General features: G+C 37.8%; 1 protein-coding gene, 1 long non-coding RNA gene and 1 pseudogene across 3 annotated transcripts in view; 1 reads left to right on the top strand and 2 right to left on the bottom strand.

The window, feature by feature from the left end:
* LOC146449823 (uncharacterized) overlaps nt 1-2,748 on the top strand; it is a 2,814-nt pseudogene extending 66 nt beyond the window's left edge. The window contains exons 1-3 of the transcript XR_014860512.1: nt 1-565; nt 723-899; nt 1,800-2,748. The exon at nt 1-565 is cut by the window's left edge and continues 66 nt beyond it. The product of XR_014860512.1 is annotated as an uncharacterized LOC146449823 (transcript). The remainder of the gene's footprint in view (nt 566-722; nt 900-1,799) is intronic.
* Nucleotides 2,749-2,789: 41 nt separating this feature from the next.
* Nucleotides 2,790-4,000, bottom strand: LOC146449822 (uncharacterized). Its single transcript, XM_085101067.1, has 3 exons — nt 3,321-4,000; nt 3,102-3,207; nt 2,790-2,852 (listed from the first exon to the last, which is right to left on the bottom strand). Exons 1-3 carry the CDS (start codon nt 3,998-4,000, stop codon nt 2,790-2,792), a joined length of 849 nt encoding a protein of 282 aa, XP_084957193.1.
* Nucleotides 4,001-4,362: 362 nt separating this feature from the next.
* LOC146449821 (uncharacterized) lies at nt 4,363-8,547 on the bottom strand. The gene is made up of 3 exons (XR_014860511.1): nt 8,461-8,547; nt 5,072-5,212; nt 4,363-4,433 (listed from the first exon to the last, which is right to left on the bottom strand). It is a non-coding gene; the product is annotated as an uncharacterized LOC146449821 (long non-coding RNA).
* Nucleotides 8,548-17,500: the final 8,953 nt, after the last annotated feature.

Raw genomic sequence — 17,500 nt, 5'->3', positions numbered from 1 at the left:
AACCGATCCGAGGCCGATCCAAATTAGTCCAGCCAGAGAGGTGGTCTCGGGTCGATCTAATCTAGATCGATGTGGAATCGTGCTAAATGAGAACACTGAAGTGTAGCGAGATCACAGCTTTGTGACCTGGCATTTCTACTTGACCGCCATTTTGAACTGTAAGTACATTTCGGCAATAGCATGTCAAAAAGCGGACAAACGTGGTGTGATAAAGAGGTTGGGGTGTTGGTATCGATTTGGAGTCGAGAAGAGATAATGGAAAGGCTGAAGAATACCCATAAAAATTCTGATATCTACCGTAAGATAAGCACTGAAATGTCAGTTCTGGGTTATCAGCGAGATTATCTTCAGTGCAGAACCAAAATGAAAAATCTCAAAGCTGAATATAAAAAGTATAAAGATGCTCTTGCACGCTCAGGGGCTGACAGGGGAAAGCCTCCAAAGTATTTTGACGAGATGGATATTTTCCTTGGACACCAACCGGAGGCTACAAGAGTTTCTTACGCCATTGATACTTCATCATCTAACAAGCGAGATAATTCGAAGAAAAAATATAAAAAGGAAGGTTGGTATCAACTTTGTTTCTTTGACGGTGGACCATTTTCTTTTGGTAGCTAAGTAAATGAACAAATACTCTGCGAAGCTAATGTTCATCCCATAGTTGACAGTGATTACATATACTCCATTTTTTTTACGGTCTGATACAAACGTTCGTTTCGTAGATTTAGAAATGATTGCAAAATACGGAGAGGGTACAATCCAAGAGAAGAAATGCCCAAAATGTGAGTACAAAGGTGAAATTCAGACAGCAGGAGTAAACCTTCTGGGCTGTGGCTGCATCAAAGTGTACAGCAGTGATGATGACTTTCATTGCCCTCAGTGTGGCTTTACTGAAGAAGGTTAGTAGTCAGAATACTATAACCCACTGCGATAATGATATGGACATATAATTGTATGGAAATAAATTTCGCATTCAAATCTCTGGCCAAGTGCCACATACCAAAAATGTGTTTTCTTCTTCGTCCGTAAAATATAATAAATTATTCAAATTGCGTTTGGGGGGTAGACGAAGGAAAAACTGGAGTTTATTCTTACTGGTGAAAATATAACCTTACTAGTAATGAAGTGGTTCGAGAAAATAAAATTAAAACTTATCAGTCGTACCCAACCTTCGATTCAGCGGCTTGTAATGTTGTCAGAAGAGTCAGTTGTCAAAGTCATAAACATTTCTGATCAACAGGAGCTAACAGACATGTGGTATGTTAAGAAAGTTTGTCTTTGCCATTATCTGAAATCACACTAACATATAGTTATAACATAGCTAGTAAATTCGTGTAATCAAATTCAATTGCGCGAGCGTGCTTAATATTCCCATTCACACGCTGATGATGTCAAACAGCACCTTTTTTTTTCTTTCAGATAAGAGAATTTTGTGTTTAATCAAAAATTAAAGTTCATTTTACACGCATGAATTCACCTGTCAGTTTTTTACAAATCTGAGACGAGATCGTTGAAGCGTAGATAATGTTTTTCCGAAACAAAGCAAACAACGCACTGAAGCGTATCAAAGGGAATTTCCTTTATTCAACATCTAAACTACCGCGTTGAAAACGTCATAAGACAATTGGTTCATGCGTCAGCGTGAGTTCATCGAGATATAAAGCACGCCGGAAGTTTGGAGTGCAAGAAAGATGTGTAAGAGTTTGCAGCAACTTTAGCTTCTCGAGTAATTATCAGGTTAATAGATCCATGCATATGAATACAAAAGCTAAGCGTCTATAAGCGTCTTTTTATAACAGTTGCCGATGATCCACAGGAAGGACCCTCAGCGCAAGACCCACTCCGTGACAAGAAGAACCAGAAAAAGGAAACTGACATTGGAGAAGAGAAAAAGGAAAACAGCCAAAGAACGAAAACTTTCCAAGCAGGCTGTGTACGAAAACATGCTTGCCGATCTCACAAGCTACCAAAAGGAGGCAGATGAAAATTCTAAAATTGTTTGAAGAGCAAAGTAAAGAAGATGTTAAGCTCAGAAAGCAGGAGCTCCAAGCTTACACAGATTCAATGGCTCTGTTGGCTAGTGCTATTTCTGGTCAGAATACTGCCCGTAATCAGCAGCAGTTTGTTTATGATGAAGAGAACAGCAAAACCCTCTTCAGCCTATGAAATCAGGCTGTTTTGCTTCTTTAACTGTTAATTTGTTGAAAAGTTATGTTCAGGACAAGTTCTATGTACAAGGATTTTACATACTTCACAGCATACAATTTGAGTATGGTCTAAAACATTCAGGTTGTGAGAGAAGACTGAACGTTCCTTATAACCTGTGAACCTTCCTCTCTAGTTATACGTTGGGTCATTAATTTCAAGGAATGTTAATGGAAAAGCTGTTTTAAGAAGACTTGTTATGTAAAATGACTTTACGTACTTCACAGCAGTTACACTCTTTCATTTATTAAAACAGTTAATGCTTGTCTAATTTCTTGTGCTGTTGAATCTGCCGGGGTTGCAGCACTGGCTGTACTTTCATTTTCGTGGTCATCATTTACATGCATCTAACATTCCTCCTTAAAATCGTCTCCTCTTGCCTCACAAATATTATGTGGAACACAACATGCAGCAATCTTGACAGGCAAGTATTTCAATGTATTATCATTTCTCTTGAGGAGGCAGCGAAAACGACCCTTGAAACGCCCCAAGGCTCCCTCCACCACCATTCTAGTACTGCTCAGAATTGAATTGAAGTGTTGTTGTTCCATGTTCAACTCCCCACTGTCTGTCACTAGCCATAGTTACATGGGATAAGCGGCAATGATCACTAAGGGAACATTACATCCACGAACGTCCTTTGTCCACTAGACAGGATAGAAATTGCGATAATATTACGTCAAAGTAAGAGGAACAAAATATCAAAGGCACAAATATTACAAATATTTCTTCTGTATTTTTGGAAGTCCTTGAATACGTTTTCTCAAGCTCATTACTAACTAATGAAGTTTATGGCTCCCATGAGACACTCGCCCTTGTTGAACTGTTACTTAAATAACTAATCATAAATTATGTGGCTAAATAACATCAAGGTAAAGTGACTATATGGCACTCACATCTGGAAAAAGTTCTTCCTGTTGGCCCTTCGCATAAAACCCTGAATTGCTGAAGACACGTGCGTCATGTACTGGTCCTGGCCATTTGATATACAAATCAGTGAAACTATTTAATAAAAATTACAACAAAAATGTTGAAGACAAATAGCTGCTCACTTCCACTTATGTTTCTGAGACAGCAAAGGTGTGCAATTATTTTCAAATCAGTTAACATCTCACCTGTACCTATGGTCCACAATGACTTGCATCAGAAGGGAATAAAACCCTCTACGATTAGAGTAATCAGCAGGACATGCCGTTAGAGCAACAATAGGTATATGAGTTCCATCTATTGCGCCCGCACACTGAGGGAAACGCCATTTTGTCTCGAAGCCTTCTATGACTGCCTTTAAGTAATCTCCAGTGGGCCATTTGATTATACCCGGCAAAAGCACATCTACAATAGCCTGGCAAACATCATTTACTACTTGGCAGACGGTGCTTTTCCCAACATCAAATCTCCAACCTTGGGAACGGAAATCTTCCCCAGTTGCAAGACAGATGGCTGTACGCCTTTCAACAGTTATTGCTTTCCTAAACCTTGTATCCTTCCTCTTCATTGTGTCGTATAACTCCCCGCAAATATAGAGAAAAGACTGTCTCGAGATTCGAAAGTTTTCAAGCCAGAGTAAATCATCATTCCGCTGGCTTACTGTTTCTTCCCAAAACAAACTTTTCCCTCTACTTGGCTCAATCCAGAATCGCCTTTCTCGTGCTCGATCTCTTAGAAATTTGTCACAGAAAAACATAAATAGGGAAACTTTCCTCTTCCTTCGTCGAATGTAGCGTAGAATTATTCCATTCAGTTTTCCTGGCACCTTTTGGCGTTTCTTAAAGCTTTCCCTTAAGTCCATCGCCATAATTATAGGTCCCGCAAACACTACCATCTTTAATTATCAACTAAAGCCCAGTCCCTCGCGATTTAGTCTGGTAATCGGCTCGTAATATGAACACTCAAGCGAAATGGCCTCGGCTCGGTTTCGGATCGATCTAAACTAATTCGATCTTAAAACGAGCTCGGTAAGTGTAGTTTATTTGCGTAGCCTCCGAACAAATATTCAGTGATATCACAACGATTGACATATAGCTTTCACGGCGTAGATACTCAGGTGAAGACGATTATTTAAAGATTCAAAGACCATAACAGCTAGGCACATTTGACGCTGAGTAATTAATTTTCTCCACCCAATTAAGAGTGATAAATAAATCATGAACATTAGTATCATAATTGGCAGAGCTTAGAAACGTACTTGTATCTCTCGTACTGTTCCTTACAAGTAGAGGCGGGTGGGGCTGCAAAGAAAATTGTCTGGATTAACTTTTAATTAGATGCACATATATAAGGCAATTATCAGAATGTAAAAGATAAACTAACCAAGTTTAAACATTTCTTGTTAGAAACAAAAAGCGACAAGAGACTTTTCAGTCAAAAAGAAGCCCCCTCCCTTCCTCCCTTCCTCCTCCGCAAAAGAGGAGATGGCAAAAATAGCGATACGATTATACAGGTACCTTCATCATCCAAAAGAATTCCATGTCGTCTATGATGTACGTCTGTTCTAGATAATATCCCCTCATAAAAGCCATGGGGAATCTTTCTTGAGCAAGTTCTTTTAATTCGTCGTATGCCGTTACATATCATTCAGTTCAGTTTTCATTTTTTCAGATACGTGCCATTCAATCTCGTAATTAATTGACTGTATTTTCATCCAGTGAGCATAAAGTCCAGGAAATTATTCTGGTCCTACATAAGTTGGACTTAAGGTGCCGTAAAACCGTCTATCAGAGAAATGCTTTTCACGAAGCTATCAGAGGAAAAGAAATCCTAGTTGACCTTTTTATTATAGTCAATCAGTTTAATTTGGCGTTAGTCGCGGGTTTCAAACAACTCAGCTGTGGTTAAAAATTAATGTCTGTACTGTCTCATTGCCTACCTGGTTCTTCAGTGCACTTGTACTCGCGTTCAATCGCTGCTGCTATTCTATCAATTAGATTCTTAACATCTTCGTCTTGTTTCTTAACCTCATCTTTTTGTTTGTTGATCGCATCAACAACCTTCTTTTCCTCAGGGGAAGCTGCAAACAATTTTTTAGATTACAGTCAAACCATCCTGCTCAACTACCTCTAAATCATTTTTGCAAAATACCGATCCTTTTGTCAAAGCGGACACTGTTTTTTAAAACTTAAAAGTCTCTGCACTCGAACAGGCTCCACTCGAACAATCGCCCATTCTAAATATTCTTTTTTGAACTGTTTCAGCATCAAAATGTCGGACAGTACTATTGTCCGTTGCTGCAAACATGGAACAGAATGGTTTCACCAGACAGAATTTTCAAAGCATGGAAGTAAACGAGATGAAAAAAATGTCTCTCTTAGTTTTACGTTTCAGTGAGGAGAAACTACTTCGTCTAGTGGAATATTCATCGTGAAGTATTTACCTTCGTCTCGTGGAATATTCGCCAATTATTTACTTCGCCTTCGGCGAATAATTGTTAATAAATTCAGTTTTCATCTCACCACAAGAGGCTCTTACTCTAGAGTGAGGGCAATTGAGTCACTACAGTTTGTAAAGTTGAAAAGTTCCTTTTGGTCCACAAAGGCGTCCTGTTCAACCACAGGCCATTCAGGTTCAGGATCAGACCATTTAGTGCTACAATAGGTTTAACACGGTAAAATGAAATAAAAAAAAAGAAATTAAGAAAGAAAGCAAGCAAGAAAAGGTCATGAAAGAAAAGGTTTTAACTTTGAGTGCTCAAAGATGATAAGTTTCTTGTGAGTCTTTGAGGGTACTAACTCATTTGATCATTTACTAAGAGAGGTTTTGAGGAACCATTTGGTCAATGAGTCTTTAGGATGTCACACATTCAATCACATAGTGCCTGTCAGTTTCCACACAAACAACATTTTTTGGGTAAATCATAAACGATCTAGTACATTCAAATACTCACGTAAAAAGTGAAAACCTTCTCTTTTAACGGAAACAATTTTTTTGACAACTGACGCTGTGGTAGGGGGTGTGGTCGCTACGATCACAAAGCACGCTGGGATGCAAACTAGCGACCTTCGTTCAAGTTCAGCGTCAGAACCATTTGGCAATGCTGCTTATCTTCTAAGCCTTGGCGCAAGACAAAACCATTTTTTGGATCTAATCAGTAAATAATGCACACTATTCATAAAAAAAAAAACAAAAAAAAAAAAAAACAGTTAACCCCTTGAGCAGATCGAGTTTCAGTTGCAAACCTTCTAGGACTACGATGAACACAATATTGTTGTTCCAATAACACTTTATAAAAATCAGTACCAGCATGGAAAGACAAGACATTCCTTTTGAAAGCTTTCTTCTCAGGCTTCCTACGGACATCTCTCTAACATTGAATCCAATGGTTGCCTAATACCAAGAATCGAACAAACATTTCGGCAACAGTAAGAAAAATATCGCCTGAAATTCAAAGCTAGAGCATTAATTGTCCGATTTCATCATCCTGAAAACAAACCTAAAACTCTGCTTTCATAAACACAAAGTCCCCTTTTGTGGCTTTTAAAAAACCCTTCAAGGTACTGATATTTAAGAAAACATCATAACATGATATTTAAGATAAGGTGAGATTAAAGTTATAGTAAAGCCTGAAAAAAGAATTTTTTTTAAATAATTAAAAACTCATTTCACCTGCAGCCATAAGTAGTAGTTGGGTTCACGATGAGTGGTTTTTCGGTTATAAGTCTTCCGAATTGTCAAACTTCAAGTAAAAAATTCAAATACAACAAAAAGGGGTGGGCTTGGACTAGCTCGAAGACTTTGTTTTATTTCTGTCCTTTTAGTATATCCTCCTTAATTTTGAGCGAACTTCGTCCACTTGTCAGGAAGCAATTCGACCTTAAGAAGACTATTTAATTTTCATTCGCAAGATTCTTTGTCGTGAGGTGAAACTTTTTCAAAGCAGATCTACAGCAGAAAATCTTGAACTTTTGGTTTTAGAAATCATAATAATAATAATAATAATAATAATAATAATAATAATAATAATAATAATAATAATAATAATAACAATAATAATGGTTTATTAACAGATCCACTGGGTGGCTCTTCCCTGTTAAATTACAATGATTACAATTACAAAATAAATCAAATTAAATTAAATTAAGTTATTTACAAATTATACAGCAGAAAACAGGATTAACGGAAAAAAATTACAGTAGAACTAACTAATGGCTTTGTACTCTGTTTCTTGAAAAATTCCTTGAGAGTCTTAAAAAGGTTCTGTAATCTTTACAGTTTCTAATAGTTTCTGGTAGATTGTTAAATAGTTTCGACGCATTATCTTGGTGAGTGCCATTTTCGGTCGGGACCACTAATCTAATTGAATTGCTTGAGCGCAGTTCCTTGGGGCATTCCTGTTTTATTATTTTAAGATAATCTGGCCAGGTCTCGGCGTTATGCAAAGCTTTAAAACACGATTTCAGGAGGTTCAGATCTTTTCTCTCATTGATTGGAAGCCATCCGATTTTAAGTACACCCCGAAAGTTCTTAACATATTGACCGAGTACAAAACTTGCAGCAGCGAATTGAACCCGTTGCAAACGGCGAAGTAAGAATTGTGGTAGAGGGTAAAAGACCAAATCATGGAAAAGGCTTGATTTTTTTAAGAGTTAAAGAACAACCTAGAAAATTACCTACAACCATGCCAATTTCTCTACAATCATTCTAATTTGGCATGCATACACACTGCAGCTTCTCGCAGTAGGTCAGAAACCTTCTGATTTTTATTCATGATATTAAGCTTGTTGGCCGAATGCAAACCCTTTTATAACAACTTAAATTGGGAATTACGTTTCTGAAACAAGAACCAGTCTGTATGCCTGCCAAATTAGAGGGAATTCAGAGAAAATTTTATTCCAAGGCTAAGTCATCACTTTTTAAAGTCCGATTTAAACAAGGCCCTATCAATTATTGATATTGTATGTAAAATTTAATGACTGTTTATTTGTCATTTTTTGTTCGTCGCCTAAGCAAGCCATAACAAAATCCTTATATTTCGCCACTGAAAATTTTGTTTGTTGGGTGAGCTTGGGCTGCCTGTTTTTTTCTTCCTTTTTTTCTTCCTTTTTTTTCTTCAATTTTGTTTTTAGAAGAAGCTACTTCAGGTCATAAATAGGGTAGGGAAAATCGGCGATTTTGGTCATAAATAGGGTAAGGGTTTTGGGAAGCGGGCCGCACACCCCTACCCAATTTTTTTTGGAGAACCACCCCCCCCCCCTCCCCCCTAATATCGTAGTGTAATCAATATAGTCATCATCGTTAAAATATTCAATTTGAATAATTTACCTTCAGGGCTAATAGGTTGTTTTGTCTTCACAATCACTGAAAACAGGATAAGAAGGAACACTGTTTTCTTAACGGCCATCTTTGATTCTGTCACTGCAAACAGATCGTGAGTGGTGAGCTAGTTAGTAAGTAAGTAAGTGAGTAAGTGAACTTTATTTAGACAGGGTGGCCCAATCAGCTACGGGGCTGTTATCCTGAGGGGCCCTGTATACACCTAAAATAATTATTATTATGGTATGAGAAAAAAATTACAATATATATGACTCAGTATGTTTACAATTACTCATTTATTTGTAAAAGGAGAGCTTGTTGTACTGCTACAGTTTATGTAAGAGCTTCCGCTTTTCTTAGCAGCCTATATAGTATTATGATTATAATTAGCAGCTGCTATGAGTCATTCCCGTTTCCACATCCCGTGGTGCTTTGGTCGTTTGCCTTAAGCTCAAACACAATTAACTGCGGTTTGTTTTTGAAAACTAATAGAAATCCTTTTAGCTTCCTTCCAGGAGTCCAATTAAATCTAAAGGCTGTGCTAATCAGATTCGTTAGCACGAAGGTTAAAACTTATAGCCTGTCACGAATCTCACATTTGATTGGTCAGTTAAAACAGCGGACATCTTAAATTGAACTTTACCATTATAGTTAGAGTTGAAACCGAAATGTAAAAAGAGTTTTTGCATGGTGTTAATTGATGGCTGAGAATTGTTTGAAATTCTAACTGTCATCTGCCAGAAAAGGCGGTTTTTTAAACTTATAGCTGAGAAACGTTAAGAGAACTGTTAGCTGAGATGTCTAAACTTTGCCTGAGTAAAGTGTGAACTTTATTTGCAAATACATGTTACTTTTGAATAACCGTGCAGCTTATGATTGGGGACTGAAGTTGCTAATGAAGAAGACCCGCGGCTCCTCGCAAGTTGTTTCTAGCGGTCGTAAGTTCGTCAGAAGATGATAAGCAGTGTTTGTAAAGTCTCAAAAGAGATTGGAGACATTAGAAAGTTCTTCGGAAATATTCGGATGCTCGACACTTCGGCTAATGAGAGGGACGCCATTGATATCTTACAAAAGTTAACTGAGATCTGCCATAAATAATTGGTAGCTGTGAAATCGCTCAACTTTTAACTTATAGCTGAGAATACAGGACAACCATGACGACCGTCAAAAAACGTTGTAAAAAACTAACTATAACTCTCTGTCAAGTTAGAACGATACCACACCGCAGCCCAGTAAAGGCCGGGTTTCATGTAGTCCGCATATCGGGTCTACAGTTTGTTTCTTTGTGACCGACTGTTCTCGCTTGATTTGAATAATTTAAAAGAGGCAAAATTTAGAGGCACTATATTTTTATCCCAAAATATAAAAACTGTTTATTTTACAGTGAAAAACAAAGGAGTCTTCTACGGTGTTCCAAAGACAATTTTGGTTGAAAAAAGAAAACGGATACAGATACAAAAACAGTTTTAATAGAATCTCACCTGTCAGAGGGAAACCGATTTTGACGTTATAACGAAACAAAAACAGTAAATTCAAACACTTTTTCTGGGCGGCGTTGCTAACAATATAAAAGAACCTACATTTGTATAATTTTTTTTACCACATTAAGTTTAAGTTTTACCACATACCTCACAGTTGATCAAAGGTTGTGATCTGGTATTTTAGCTTTAAGTTCAAGGTGTGCAGCTGCTCGACTGCTTCCCGTAGTATTACAAGGCACAAATGTTGCCTTGTTAGATTCACCTGGCTAGGAAGATATTACAATGTCAATTAAGCGTGACATCTCCAACCCGGGGGAGGGGATACCCCTCGAAGTTTCTGGTGGGGGAATGGGACTCTGTTATCCAAACCTTGACCCTCTTTCAGACCAAAATATGTAATTTTCCGATACCCTTTTTAAGACCTGGCCTTCTAAAATTTATATCCATTTTCTTACGAGGTTTCTAGAACTGATCCATATCCATTTACAGACTTTCAGACTAAAATGGCTAAAAGTCCGAACCTTTTAGGGGCCGCACATACCTACTTAGCTTATATAAGGGAGTACCCCCACTGAAATTGTCAATTTGGCGCAGTGTATGTTTTTGTATTTGTTTCAAACGAACTCAAATTGTCAAAAAACGATGTCTGACAAAATGAAACCAAGCGTTTTTGGACTTAGTTGAGAGTGCCTCGGAAGCATCTCATTGTTGTAAGATAACCTTTTGTTGCTGTTCTGGGATTTCACCGTCCACAAAAACCCTCTCACAGAAACAGGAGCCACTCCAGAAACTTACTCTAATGTTAAATCTACGATTTATCATCAGAGTAACTTCAAAAGATTTCTCTCGCCCCTTTACGTTAGAGGGTTGTCTACTAAGCAACATGTTAACATTCTTCCTAATCCGTAAAGTAAAACTAGCTCAAATTTAGAAAAAAAATTTAAATAAAACTGAAGAACCTATTTTTACAAACAAATATGCGTCCAACAATTCCACAGGCAGCCCAAGCTCTCGTGACTAGAGAGCGTGTAATAAACGATGACCTTTGAGTGCCAGCGACAGACAAGGAGACGGAGACGGAGTCCGTCTTATGAAGGGAATGACACAGACAGTGATTTCAAAGAATGCCCGAAACGGTAAAATGGTCCCCCTACGCGCTTCGATGAGACATCAGAAATCGGAGTTAAAGGGGAAGTATCATGGGGTTTTTGGTATCTTTTGTTAAAAATGATTAAATAAGACCTTTAATCAGCCGCCAAATAATTCTAGAAAGGAACGACTCGTGATCTGTTCTAGCGCATTTTGGAAACAAAAATGCGAGAACTTGAAAAATATTAGCCTAACATTTTTCAAGTTTCAATTCATACCGGCCTACTCTGTCCCTGGCCAGAGGCACTAATCGACAGTTTTATTGCACTGGGGTGATAATTTATAACAAACTTGACAATTATTTCTTTGTTTCTGCTGACAGACAAACATTTTTTTTTTTTTTTTTTTTTTTTTTTTTTTTTTAATTGAAAACATTACTTATAAATACAAAATAAAGCATGCTAACTTACGAGATAAATATATACAAGGTAAGTTACAAGATAACGTTTAAAGCTTACCCTGGTTACATGCAGACTTTCAGATACTAACACATACACACATTTACATATAAATACACACTGCACGTGAAGTTTGAAACCAAAATTATTTACAAGTCTTTACACAGCATTCTTCACGAACAGAGGAACACGTGCATACAAATTACATAGGGGCCCAGGATTTAACAAATTGTTCTAATTTATTATTTGCTACTGCTAATGTTCGCATAACAGAGATTTTGTTTTTCAGGCGTAAAAGAAAGCTTTCAAAGTTTAAAATGCCATTGCAAACACTAGTGCTAAAAATGTGGTACTTGGCAATAACGAGGGCGTAATTGAGCGCTGACCAGTTGTTTGATTTTTGGTGCCAACCATACAGAATCACACTTTCAGAGAGTTTTATGTGTTCTTGGTATGTTTTGTGCCACCATCGCGTAAAGAGGTTCCAAAACGTGTAGGAAATGTTACAGGTAAACAGCATGTGCAACAATGATTGACTTTCGTAGCTGCATAGCGGGCAACTGTCACTGTCCTTTATACCAGCACGGAACAAACTGGACTGCGTAGGTAGGATGTTATGAATAATTTTGAATTGAAAGATTATAAGCTTTGGTTCATGCAAGATTCGGAAGGGGAGCATATAGACGTTTTGGATGTTTTCTTTGGTGAAGCCGTAATTTAAAATTTTACTCTCACCGGTTGGAATCAAATAGGATTTGCTAAGTAAAATCGAATATGCAATTTTAGTAGACGGAAGTGAGAGAGATTGTACCTTTGAAGAGACTGTGTTGCGGAGTTTTACTTTCCATATCTTTGGGATGGCTTGCAGTATACCGTAAAATGTAGTGAAGGGAACTTCAAGGTTAAGTTTTGCTTTGAGCTCAGTTAGTGATAGAAAATTTAAGTCTTCAGCTAGTAAATCTTTGATACAAATAATTCCTTTATTGACCCAGGAGTTGTAGAAAATTGGTTTTCCATCTACTAGGATGTCACGATTATTCCAGATTATTTGCTTCTCCGCTGATACTTCATGGTTTGTTACAAGTTTAAAGCTTTGCCAGTAACTCAAGATAGTACGGTAGAATTCGGGGAGGTTTTGTAAATCGAATAGTTTGATATCGTATTGGCACTTGATAAAAAACGTAAGACCGCCATACTGGTTTAGAGCGTATTCTGGGACTATTTTCCATGAAGCGTCACAATTTTCTATAATTCTTTTAACCCAGGCTATTTTTAGTGATCGTTCCATCATTTCAAAATCGACCATCCTTAAACCACCGCATTTTTTCTCAGCAATAATAGTTTTTCTTTTAATTTTAGCTGGTTTGTTATCCCAGATGAAGTTAAAAATAATGTTGTTGATTTTTTCTATAAGACCTTTCGGTATAGACAATAAGGAAGCACTGTAAATTAGTTTCGATAAGCCTAATGTTTTAACAATATTTATTTTGCCCATTAAGGTGAGCTTTCTTTGTTTCCAGTTGTTCAGGGTTTTTTCCAATGTGGTTATCTTCTCCTCAAAGTTAAGTACATTCGCGCGTTCAAGATCATAGGAGAAATAAACTCCAAGGGCGAGAACAGGCTCATGTGGCCATTTAAATCCGAAAGGTTTTTCTGTGCGGTTTTTCCAGGCACCCAACCACATGGCTTCGGTTTTTTCTGTGTTAATTTGAAATCCGCTGACTTGTTTGAATTCGTCTAAAAGTTTCAGTAGTCTTAGAATTGAGTCGCAATCACTCACCAGTACTGTGGTGTCGTCTGCATATTGTGTAATTTTTATTTCTTTTTGGTCTACATTGATGCCTTTGATATCTGTATCATTTTTAACGGCCCTGGCGAACAGCTCGATTCCAATAACGAAAAGGAGACCCGACAAAGGGCACCCTTGTCTAACACCTCGTTCGAGAAGAAAGAAGTCGGATGCATGCCCGTTATGTAGGACGCAACTGGACACTTGGTGGTAAAGTACTTGAAACCAATTTAACATGTGAGGCCCAAAATTCAACGCTTGTAAGGTGGCAGACAGGTAGTTCCATTCTATTGTGTCGAAAGCTTTTCGAAAATCCAGAAAAATTGCAATACCGGGCTTTTTAGAATGCTCAGTAAAAAACATTATGTCATTTATTAATCTAACATTTTCACCAATAAAGCGGTCTTTGACGTAACCAGTTTGGTCAGGGTTTATGATTGTGGGCAGCACTTTCTCCAACCTTTTCGCAAGAGTTTTTGTCAAGATTTTATAGTCTACATTGAGCAGTGAGATAGGCCTTAAGTTATCAAGCAAAGTTTTATCTTTGTTCTTCTTAGGAATTAACGAAATAATCCCTCGTCTTTGGCTGATAGAGAGGGTTCCTGATCGGAAGGCATGGTTAAAACTGGAAACCATCTCAGTGCCCAGTTCGGGCCAGAAAAATTTATAAAACTCCGCAGAGAAGCCATCGGTACCAGGAGATTTGGCATTTTTAAACTCTTTCAGTGCATTTAAACATTCGTTTACTGAAACAAGCCCTTCGCAAAGCTTTTGTTCTTCTTTTTTCAGAGGAGCTATGTTTCTGGATGCAAAAAAGGTGGATTCAGAGAGAACATGCTCGTTTGTGTTTTGTGACTTGTAAAGAGATTTATAAAACGTTTTTTCTTCCTCTAATATTTCAAACTGGTCGGTAGTATATTTATCGTCGCCTACCTTTAGTTTTGTAACTGTTTTCCTTAAATGATTTCGTTTTTCTAGATTGAGAAAGTATCGAGTATTGCGTTCACCTTTTTCTTGCCACCGAGCTTTACTTCTAATGATTGCTCCTTTTGTTTTTTGTCGCATAATTATTTGTAGGCGTAATTTAGTAGCATAGAGCTCGTTAAGAAGTTGTTTATTGTTAGGATTTGTTTCAGATTTTTGCAACAGCTCGTTTACTTTATTTTGCAGCAAGCGTTCTTCGTTTTTTCTCTTTTTGGCTTTGAGTTTAGAGTATTTGATTGTGAAACCGCGGATCTCCATTTTAATTAGGTCCCATTTTAATCCCAAATCATCGATGTCAAAGTACTTGTTTTTGAAGAGGATTATGTTTTCGCGTAATTTATTGATGTATACTTCATCTTCAAGCAAGGAACTGTTGAATTTCCAGAACCCAGGACCTTTGTGTTGCTTAAGCTCTTTAGATCTAAGATGGAGTGTAATAGCAGAATGGTCTGACTCGGGCGCATTTAAAATACTACAAGACTGCACATCATTAATAAAGTCTTTCGAAATAAGAAAGAAGTCCAAGCGGCATTGAATTTTGAAGGATTTGTTTCTCCACGTGAATCGATCTGTGTACGGATTAAGGTTGCGCCAAATGTCTGTTAAATTATATAGGTTGGATAAACGCTCGATTTCTTTAATTACGAGGGTTTTCTTCGAAACCGGGTTTCCACCTTTTTTATCTCTGCTTGACAAAGCGCAATTAAAGTCACCGGCAATTACAACGTTTTCTTGCGCAAATTCTTCAAGGTGGTGATTAAGCTCTTTGAAGAAAGTCACTTGTTGGCTGGTATCGTTTGGAGCATAAATGTTTACAAGTATAAGATGTGTCTCATCGATGACTAAATCCAGAATTAAAAACCTACCATTTTTATCAGAAATGCTCGCATTTACTTTAAAGTCCAATCTAGGATTAATTAGTGTCATTACACCTTTGCTATGTGAAGTGCCGTGGCTGAAAAAGGCTTTTCCACCCCATTCGGCTTCCCAGATATGCGCGTAATTTTTGGAGCTGTACGTTTCTTGTAAAAATGCGAATTGAAGTTTCTGGTTGTGTAACCATCTGAAAATCGAACGTCTTTTGATTGACTTATTCAGCCCTCTCACATTTAAAGATAGGAATTTAACATCAAGATCAAGGTGCGAATCCATTGTAAGTATTACTGAAAGGTATGCATGGGCATGAAACTTTGAAAGCTTTCCTTTTGAACAGGTATAAAATAGGCGAAATTAGCATAATCTGAGGTGAAAACAGGCAAAAAACAGGCAGAAACAAGGGCACAGAACAGCGACGATAAAAACAAATACACAAACAAACACATGGGTAATTGCATGACCGACCTTACAGTGAATACTGAGAAATAGCCAACGGATCAGGCTTTGAACTCCTATTTTTTCTAAACTTATTGGGTAAATCAGATAGAGGCAACTTTAAAGTCTATTTCTAAACTTATTGGGTAAATCAGATAGAGGCAACTTTAAAGTCTATTGGAATGTTTGAGATGTCATAAGCGTTATCATCAATAAAGAGCTTTCTGTTTATTACCTTTGCATCTCGGCCTTTCTTCTTTGCAGCGAACATAGCTTGTATTAAGGTTTTCCTTTCTTGTTGAATTGCGCGCGCAAAGTCTTGAGTGATGTAAGCATCAGAGTATCTGTATGACGACTTTAATCGGTTTTTGACCGAGAAAACTGTGTCCCTGTCTTCTCTTACTACAAATCTTGCGATTATTGGCCTTGGGCGAGAAGGAGTTGTACCATCATCTCGTGTGTGAGGTTTGCCCACGCGGTGAACAGCATGGAATCTGATGTCTTCAGGGTCGATATTGAGGTCGTTTTCAATTATGTCGTACACGATGTCTGAGCAGTTTTCGTTTTGACTCTCAGGGATATTCATGAAACGGAGGTTTTCTTTTCTGGTGTAGTTCTCAAGTGCAATGAGGTTCTCTTGAGTTTCCTTTAAGGAAGGTGTGAGTTTATCGTTTTCGGCTTTTACTTTGATCAGCTCAGATTTCAGCCGTAGTATCTCTGATGCTTGCTCATCCAACATCTTTTGGTGGGAACCTTTCGAGTCTTTAAAGGCTTTGGATTCTTGCTGAAGATCTTCGATGAAGCCCCAAGCGCTGTTGAGGGATTTTTCAAATTCCTTCAGCGAATTCTTGACGCCATTGATTTCTTCTTTGAACTCGTGTGTTAATTGAGCGATCTGCGAGTGGAGATTTGAAAAATTATCTTCCATTCTAGATTCCATGGAGTTTAGCTTGTCGAGGAGCTGCTTTAGAGAGATTGGTGAGTCGCTTTCTCGGTCGCTTTCCATATCGTCACTCCTGTGCTTGTTTCTTTTAGGGGAAGGCTTCGAACACGAACTGCTTGAACTGGATCGTTCAACACGCTTAGACATCAAAGTAAGCAATGGAATGGCAACGGTTGTTTGTAAGCTTCGGAAAATGTTGTTAGAAAGACGTTGCTCTTACTTTACGGTCACAAAATAAGCCTGTCATGGCTTTTCTCAGTGGAAGAATCACAGACCGCGGAGAACACGTCCGACCGCCATGACACCTCTGCTGCGAATCCATGGTTTTTAAAATGACAGCAAATTTGCGTGATACTTCCCCTTTAAGGGCGGCTGCCTGTAAGGATCGAGAATTCGTCATCAAACGACCTATTTGGTGAATCGCTCATATTCGGTGCAAAAATACCCTTGGTGAACTATTTTGAAAAATCATATTTAAAAGTTCCGGGGACTTTTTAATTTTGAGAGATTCGCAAAAAATTGAAAATGCGGTCAAAGTGCGGTTTTCGGCCAACTGAAGGTTCAAAATAAGATGCGCGGACGAAGCACTGCCAAATGCTTAAAATAACTTCAGTTGAAGTCAAACTTTACTTTACTTTCCTGCATACTTAACCTAGTTTAATGTCCGTAGTTTTCACGAGTCTCCTGTAGCTCAGTGGTAGAGCATCCGAACTAGTAATCGGAAGGTCTTAGGTTCGACTCCTGATAGGAGCACTCGGGATTTTTTTTTCTGAGTTTTCCTGTGTCGTTACTGAATAATACATCATTCTCATTAAATATAATAATTTCACAAAAAAAAAAAAACATTACGTGAGACACTCATTCAGATCCTAAAGAAAAAAAAAACGTATTAATCTTGACCAATACACTTAACTTCAAAAAATAAATTAAATACTCCAAAAGCACAGACATCCATCTAAAGATTAATAGATTTGTGGAGCTTGTGACTTTATTT

Source organism: Pavona decussata, unplaced genomic scaffold (assembly GCF_977016875.1).
Source record: "Pavona decussata unplaced genomic scaffold, jaPavDecu1.1 SCAFFOLD_574, whole genome shotgun sequence".
Lineage (NCBI taxonomy): Eukaryota > Metazoa > Cnidaria > Anthozoa > Scleractinia > Agariciidae > Pavona > Pavona decussata.
The sequence above is the reverse complement of the archived record's forward strand: the minus strand, read 5'-3'. Positions and strand labels throughout refer to the sequence as shown.

Excerpts from the sequence above, each read along its gene's own strand:
- LOC146449822 (XM_085101067.1), bottom strand. The coding sequence starts at position 4,000 with ATGGCGATGGACTTAAGGGAAAGCTTTAAGAAACGCCAAAAGGTGCCA. Across the intron at positions 3,208-3,320 it reads ATTGTGGACCATAGGTACAG|TTTCACTGATTTGTATATCA; the intron begins GTGAGATGTTAA and ends TTTATTAAATAG. Across the intron at positions 2,853-3,101 it reads AGGAAGAACTTTTTCCAGAT|TGGACAAAGGACGTTCGTGG; the intron begins GTGAGTGCCATA and ends TATCCTGTCTAG.